General features: G+C 33.2%; 1 protein-coding gene across 1 annotated transcript; it reads left to right on the forward strand.

Annotated features, from left to right (window-relative positions):
- Positions 1-6406: 6406 nt before the first annotated feature.
- Positions 6407-7133, forward strand: LOC145069129 (auxin-induced protein 15A-like). Its single transcript, XM_079016102.1, has one exon. The coding sequence runs from the start codon at positions 6563-6565 to the stop codon at positions 6956-6958; it is 396 nt and encodes a 131-aa protein (XP_078872228.1). The 5' UTR covers positions 6407-6562; the 3' UTR covers positions 6959-7133.
- The last annotated feature ends 1840 nt before the right edge of the window (positions 7134-8973 follow it).

Here is an 8973-nt window from a genome sequence, read left to right on the forward strand (position 1 = left end):
GAAAGCTAAATTTGTAACAAAGAATGAAAATCGGGAAGATCTTGTAGAAGCACCACCTACAACATTAATAAAGGGACTAGGAGAAGTAGATCAGCTCTATAAAAAGTCAAAGGTTCACATTTTTCATCAATTAAATTTAATGAATAATGAATATTGCTTTTTATGTTGCCTTAAAGTTTCGAATCCCGAATAATGATCCAATGCCATTTGTCGGACACTTGCTATCCTCAAAGAAATATGTAAATCAAAATCAAAGGAGAAATTAACACATGAGAATTGTATCAATATTACTCAACAATTGACTAAATATACGATATTTCATGTCTATGCAATGTCTCAGGATGATAGACCTGAGCAGAGGGATATGCTAAGATCCACAAAAATGAAGGGAAACCAATTTCTTTCCTGTTGTACTAACTCTTTCGTGTGTTGCTAAATATTGAATAAGTAAATTAGAGAAATGTTAGGGTTCGACTAAGGAAGAAGGGGAACAAGTACAAGGATATTGATGAAGTGAATATGTGAATAATGTGATAGCGACAGAGGAGAAACTTCGATAGCGATAGCTTCCTCATAGCCATGGTGGAAAAAGTGGTTGGCGACAATCAATGGAGATGCGTCGGAGAACAATTAACTTATGGAAATTAAAGGCATAGTTCCGACTTCCGACGCCTGTCATCTGTCGGGTAACTCGTACGCTTAATCTCGATTCCTTTGGGTCATTACTAATTCCTTTTGGCGGATAAGTCAACGAAGGTGTTAAGGAAGGGTGGTGTCATTTGGCAGTAGTTCTAGGGTTAGGGTTTTATAGGTGCGATGTTGGGAGTGGCAGTTGTTTGAATAGTTTGAGTTGGCGTCGACCGGTGATGGTGGCAGTGAGGATGGTGGAGACAGTGGGTTGAAGGTCAATGGTTGATGGTTATCAGATTTGGAGAGAGACAGAGAGAGAGAGAGAGAGAGAGAGAGAGAGAGAGTTCGATTAGGAGGCACATCGATCCAAGGTGGGAGACGACGAATATAGAATAGAGAGAGAGAGAGAGAGAGATGATTAGGTTTAATTTAGAAATATATGATTTTTGGTAAAGATGGAAAAATTGTTATAAGTTTTAGTAAAGAAGGAAAATTGAAATTTTTTCGAAGACGAAAAAGTTGAACTCCCTCCAAATTTTGTTTTCATTTTTCAACATTCAACTGCCACCATAAAACATTTATAGTCACTTGTTTTATTTATCTTTTATTGTTACGATTTAGTGCTTTTAAATACACATAAAAATTAAAACATGATTATAAAATATTTTTAGTAACATGTTTTTTTTAAATGTCATAATAAAATACTTGCAGTCATATATTATTATTCTTTTATATTTAAAATCATTAATTTTATACATACATTTGAAATTAAACTGTTATCATAAAACACTTATAGTAAAATATTTTTTTAATGTCATAATAAAATAATTACAGTCACAATGATCTATCGTGACTATTGGCTAGTATTTGTAATATTTTTATGCGAAACAGTGACAAAATGTGTAAATATAGTTTTCAATAGTGACGGTTTTTAACTAATATGTGACTAAAACATTACTGCAATTTGATTAATGACCTTTAGTGATGCAACTAACCAAATCTATGACAACTTTATTTTTAAAAAGTGTGGTCATAGGTCATTTTTGTACTAGTGGATCCTTATAGATTGCATGTGCCTTTAAATGTTAAGTGATTTTCCGCATGTACATGTTTGTTATGACCTATAAAACCCATCACTATTACCCAACTTTTTCTTATAACAACGTTGTATTTTAAAAATTGTCTTTTATTAAGGCATTGTACTTGACAAATCTACCTGTGTAGGGTAAATTATGTTAAAGATAACATGTTATATATTTTACAAAGTACAGTACCCTAATTAAAAAAATAACCAAAAAGTATGATGCTATAATAATAAATAAAATTCAAATTATAATTTTTTTAGAAAAGAAGAAGATTTAGAGAATAAATTGTCATTTCTTGCAATTAGCCCTAAAATTTAACACCGTAGTGGCATAAAAATGAGTGTTTTGGTTGTTATATTTTGTTACATGTGACACAAGGTTGCATTTTTTTTTTTTTTTGGGGGGGGGGGGGGGGGGGGGGGTCTGTGACATCCCCACTTTCACGACCAGAAAATACCAGTTTTTTTATGCTTTATTTGAAAATCAGAGTATATTTTTAAAAAAATATGTTGTGGAATTTGTTCCCAAAAATATGATAAAGAATTTATCAAAACATTTCTGAAGAAATGTATTATATTACAAACCTAGAGATATCATTGTTAATACAGATCAAAACCATAAACATAAACAACATAGACCTTATAATATTTATTTATTCTAGTGGTTTATACTCCATTGATCACTCATCAGATCATCACTCTTGTGCTCTCTTGCCACTACCTATATACGAGAAAACTGAGTGGGTCAGGCTTGGGAGCGTGGTGAGCACATAGGGTTTTAAACCCACAATAATTGAATTTATTAATTTCATCAAATCAATCAACCTAATTACTCATTCCTGTTATCCTTACTTTATGTCCCTAAAGCATCTATTATAAGGGTCCTAGCCTAAGGATTTCATCGAGGTAGACAACACTGCTCAGGAGATTCCATAGCAATTTATGTCAAATAAGGCAACCATGAGGGATGAAGTACACCTGGTGAACACGTAGTTCAAATAAACACCTACAGGTTGCGAGTCTACCAACGTTCCACTAGACTGTCTAGAATAGTCTGTGGTCGTCATCTATACTCCGCTAGATGATTGGATTATCGTCAACATCGAGGCCTCTCATCATTTTATTTCATCACACACCAACTATTTCATCAACCCATGTTTTACCCCCCAACATATTTGTAGATATAAAATACATATACAATTTAAATCACTTGAAACATGCATAAAACGTTCATCCAGCATAGATATCAAGTAAACAGAAAATATGCACACATAGCACGTAATTTATATAAAATACTTCATATCTATATGTAAGATGAAAGTAACTATGAACTCACATTAGTAGCATGATTGGATAGAATATAACTAGAAACGGTCAATGGTTCGTGATCGTCGGGCTCGGGAAGGGAAACGCTTTCAGCAAACGAGAGAGAGAAAGACGTTTTAGGTGTAAGAAGAGCAAGGGTCGAACTTGCTATTTATAGGCTGATTTTTGGTCTCTCACATCATGAGACACACATGCTCACGTCGTGAGCCATGTCTGCTCACCTCGTAGACTTGCCATTTGCGTCCCTAGCTTTGGAAGGTGTCCGATTGACTCCTCACGTCGTGAGAATCCTTACTCACGTCGTGAGCTTTTGACTTATCATTCTGTAGACTTGCTATATGTATTCTAGAATTGAGAGGTGCCTGTTACACTCCTCACTTGTGAGAATCTATGCTCACGTCGTGAGTCCAGTCAAATTAGGGTTTCTGACATGTGTCATGCTCTCAGGCAGCTGCATTTTCGGAAGGTCATAACTTTTGCATACGAGCTCCGTTTTTAACGTTCTTTATATCCACGCGTAAGTGGAGACGTACTCTATAACTTTCATTTAGATCATTAAGGCTAAAAAGTACTTTATCATAAACTCACTTTTTACGATTGGTCATAACATCTTCTTTATAACTCGGATTTCGGCATTCTTTATATCTCCAGAATCCTTGTCCCGACCACAACAACTTTCTTCATAAATATTGGGTCTATCTATTATTTTAATTTGGACGCTTTATTTTTATTCTTAACTTTTTATATCTTATAAATAAGTATAATGCAGATAAAATCACATATTTCACATAATATTCAAGTAATTCCTCTTTATTATTTCAAAGTAGATTATAATTGCTGACCCTAACTATTACATCATTATACTAATGCTTAGCCTAGAAACACATGCATTACAGGATCGAAGAAGTGACCTTACTAAATTTGTTTATCATATTTCCTTTTCAGGAAATACAGATGTTTTAGTAGGAGAACAAACAAACTTCACTCATCATCTTCAAACAAATATGAAGAAAGAGTTGATGCACTAACTTCTACCTTTTACCCGTCGCGAAGCGTGGGAATTCCTCTAGTTTGATTATATCCTGTAATATCTTTATTTTCCATACCAATTTGACCAAATTACCCTTACAGTTAATTATGTGGAATTATATAATAAATATTATCATATGTTAATGACATCTACCCTCGTATCACAACCCTTCATTCATTTAATTTAACCCTTCATTCATTTAATTTAATGAACAAGAAGTGGTCATACATTCACACAATATTTGTAGTTCATATTTATTTTTAAACATATATATATATATATATATATATATATATATATATATATATATATATATATATATATATATATATAGAGAGAGAGAGAGAGAGAGGTAGGTTCAAATGTTTCTCACATATATTGTGTGCTAGAATGCACCAATAGGATTTTAGTATTAATTATATGTATATTAAATGCTATACATACTTATAACTTATTTTTATGGAAACTAATTAAATTCGTCATTAATGTCAACAATAATATTCTTTTATAATAAATTCATATTTAAAAGAATGAGAGTGTATTCCAGCAGAATTAGAGTGTATTCTAGTAGAATACACACTCGTTCTTCATATTGAATGCAAATTCATTGTATTTTAAGTGAGTGAATCCTGAAACAAAATACGAACTCGTATATAAAAACATAGATGCGAATTCATTCTGAAAGAATGTTATTGCTGACATTAATGACATATTTAATTAGTTTCCATAAAAAGAGAATAATAATGATGGATATCATTTAATATACTTATAATTATGGAAATCATTTAATATCTTATTTAATTTACTAAATTTCTATTGGTGCATTCTAGCATACAATAAATGTAAAAAACAAAATAACCTAACCATATATATATATATATATATATATATATATATATATATATATATATATATATATATATAAAGAGAGAGAGAAAAAGAGAGAGAGATATAAGTTCAAATGTTTTTACTATCTATTGTGTGCATGTAGGATTGATTCTGGATCAATCATTTTAGTTATTTTAAGAAAGTAATTAATGCATATTAAATACTGAATATTTAATTAATATTCATTATATCTTCAACATTTAATATGCATTAATAACTTTATTAAAATAACTAAAATGATTTATCCAGAAATCAATCCTACATGCACACAATAGATAGTTAAAACAAAATAACTTAAGCCTATATATATATATATATATATATATATATATATATATATATATATATATATATATATATATATATATATATATATATAAATTTAACATTTCTAATTTCTAAGTTTGCTCCTTTGAGTAGACTTCTTCAAAAGGGAAAAGGGAAAGGCATGAGTGAGCTAAATGGGACAAGCACCAAGTAAAGTTCTCATTTAAAAACACAATGTGTAGAATGAAAGTGATTATACCACCGCTTCTTGGTCAACAGCCCACTTTCCACTGACTCTAGATATGAATCACAAACCCATTTTAGATGGGATAACTATAATCACAATCCTCAAATCATATCCAAACTCCCCCTAAACCACAATTTTCGAACCATTGACTCCATGCATTTTGTCAATCAACTACCTAAATCAATATAGATAAAGAAAGCGACCAAGTAGCCTTTTGGCCCACCGCTAATAATTCAATCGAGTAAACGCAAAGGTCAAGTGTATCTGCACTTTAGAAGATCATGATTTAGAGAATATTCACCATCGCACTAACTGGATCTTGCAAAAGGACCATTTGTTCGGGAATCAGTCTAGTAATCCCCAATTTGCGGGTTGTTTTAAGATTAACACCAGGAATTATTTCAAGAAATAGATGCCAAGTTACAAAGTGTGAGACCCACAAGTTGGGAGAGTGAGAAAGATAAAAGGATAGCATGGTAGGCATGGGATAAGCTTCTTGGACAAAGTGCAAATCCACACTTTTAATTCTTACATGTTACTTATAGATATTGTAAAATAATATGCATGTGTGTGTGGGGAAGAACTTCTTTGTAAAAAAGAGGAAAACACTTGTTCGTACAAATTCGTATCGCTATATATCAATAAAATAAAAATAAAAGCCCCCATGAATGCAAATTCAAAGTACAGCATTGCAGCAAAAGATCATAACCACATAAACCTCCAACTATCAACTCTTCTCCCTTTATCCTCTTCGAGCTACCCATCTCTCTCTCTCTCTCTCTCTCTCTCTCTCTCTCTCTCTCTCTCTCTCTCTCTCTCTCTCTCTCTCTCTATATATATATATATATATATATATATATATATATATATATATATATATATATATATATATATATATATATATATATATATATATATACGTATGTGTGTGTGATCCCGCATTTAATGCTCGAATAAGCTCTATGCTCAGAGATATTCAACCTCAACACTATATATAATCTACCCATCTCCATACCAGCAACACAGCTTTACTCACACACACAGAGGCCTATATCCATACTACACACATACATATATATACATTATAAATATGATGAGAGGGAAAGCTTTGAAATCGTTGACTAAAAAGTGGAAAAAGATGAATGATGGAGGAGTTATTCCTTCATCTACAAACTGTGACAAGTGTTGTCAATGGGCACTTAATTGGGCTTCATCATCCATGCGTGAAGAGGAAGAAGCTTCGATTCCAAGAGATGTCCCAAAGGGTCATTTGGTGGTGTACGTGGGAAAAAACCAGAGGAGGTTTGTGATCAAGGTGAAATTACTGAAACACCCTCTCTTCAGCGCTTTGTTGGATCAAGCTCGTGAAGAATACGACTTCAGTACTGAGTCCAGACTCACTATTCCATGTGATGAGGACATGTTCCTCAGCGTAGTTCAATGTGCCATGTCCCCACAGGATCGAAGGATCCCTCTGTGCCTTTGACTTTCGTTGAGTCTAAGAAATTGGAATTTATGCAAGATTATAATCATTATATATATTCATGTAAAGAGATATATAACTAAATATTGTATGCGACTAGCTATAACAATGAACTTGAATGCAAGAAATGAAACCTGTCTTTTTGTTCCAACAATGATAAAGTACAACTTTTTATGTAGCAAGTACAACCCTGCGAAGAACTAAAAACAGATTCAAGAAGTTATAACTAATTTAAATTTTCCCACGTTTGTTTTTGAATCCAAAAACCAAGCATTAGAATATCAAACTTTTTTTTGAGTTCATAGTAATTATAGAAACTTGATTTTCCTCTCTATGCAGATTTTCCTTTGGGTTCTCACGATATTTAGGCCTCCAATTATAATAAAATGTTACTGAAATTGTTAACGTTGGAGAAAATAGATGGGACATGCTTTAAAATGAACTATATAGATATGACACCATTCTTCCCGATAACTGAAATGCATGGTATACCAAGAAAATATAGCAACAACGATACCCAAAATCAAATAGGAATAAAGACAAATGTACTTCCATCGACGGGGATAGAGACTTCTTCTACAGATGACATCTAGCATATGACACATGGGCCCATAACGATGAATAAAGCAAGGGTGTGATAAAGACGAAAAAACATAGGCAATGGCACGGACGCAGACTATTTTAGTATCATACTTCTAGCGGATGCATCTAATAGGAAAAAAAAAAAAAAACAAAAAAAAAAATTGCACTACGAGCCGGAAGTTAAGCAGTGGCCCGGGACCCCCAATTCTCCACATAGGTCCGCCACTGCAATGGCAAAAGAAGGTAAATAATGTACTAAAAACACAAAATTAAGTCAATCGTATAAAAGAAGAAGTTTCGTGAAACATCCTAAAAATTATAGTAAAATTTTTATTTTTCAAAATTAAGTCAATGACAATAATTGTTTACAAAACATTGTTTCAAAAATGGTAGTCAATAATCAGAGTATCCCAAAATCTAAATAACATAAAATCCGAAGGATGTGCACGACCACGTCTTCGTCTTGCCACAATCATCTGAAGAACCTGAAACCATAACATACAACTATAAGCACGAAACTTAGTAAGTTCCTCCAAAGTACACCACCACACAAATATATAACCAAACAGATATCGGAGTCCACAAGCTCCTGATTGGATTATCTCTGGCCCACAACCTTATGGTTGGAATGCCTCGGCCCACAACCTTTCGGTTGGCTTGCCCAATATATAATAGGTCCATAACCTCCTGGTTGGATTACCCCTCGCCCACAACCTTATGGTTGGAATGCATCGGTCTATTGACTGACAGCACAAAGTTGTATAGTCTCAACCCCACCATACCATGTCGATATATACATAAAAAATAACATATATCTAGCAACAGACAATCATATAACAAGTCAACAGACAAAGAGGCAGATCTACAAATCACTACCACATAACAACATCCAATAAACCTGGACACAGATCTAACAGATCACTACAGCATAGCCACATCCTCTAAACCAAGATACATAGACTAATGGGCCGACATTTATGCCTTCGGCCCACAAGAAAGTGAGGAAAACTCACCTGAATCGAATGACTCTGAAACACTACGATACAATCCTTTTTTTTTGCATTGCTTACACCCAAGAATCCACTAACACCAAAACCATATAAAATCTTAATCAATAGTCCAAAATCCTTAAGTTTGACCCAAAGTCAAACTTGGTCAAAAAGTCAACATTCAACAAAAGTCAAAGCCCAAGATTGGTTGTGTACGCCCAGCGTACGCTGACTGATCCCAACATTTCATTAAGCACTTTATCCCATAAGACCTTTTGTCTAGAGCTTAGATCTAGACTCAAAACATCGAATGAAGTCATAAATTTTCCACCTTTATGACTTTCCATGGCTAGAAAAGGTCCAAAAGCTAAAACTAACTTATTAATCCATTAAGACAGCATAACTCTTGCATGGAAGGGATGGAAGGACCAAGATCACATTTTTATG

Source organism: Lactuca serriola, chromosome 1 (assembly GCF_051521515.1).
Source record: "Lactuca serriola cultivar US96UC23 chromosome 1, Lser_US96UC23_V15, whole genome shotgun sequence".
Lineage (NCBI taxonomy): Eukaryota > Viridiplantae > Streptophyta > Magnoliopsida > Asterales > Asteraceae > Lactuca > Lactuca serriola.

Coding starts and splice junctions, on each gene's coding strand:
- LOC145069129 (XM_079016102.1), top strand. CDS start 6,563: ATGATGAGAGGGAAAGCTTTGAAATCGTTGACTAAAAAGTGGAAAAAG.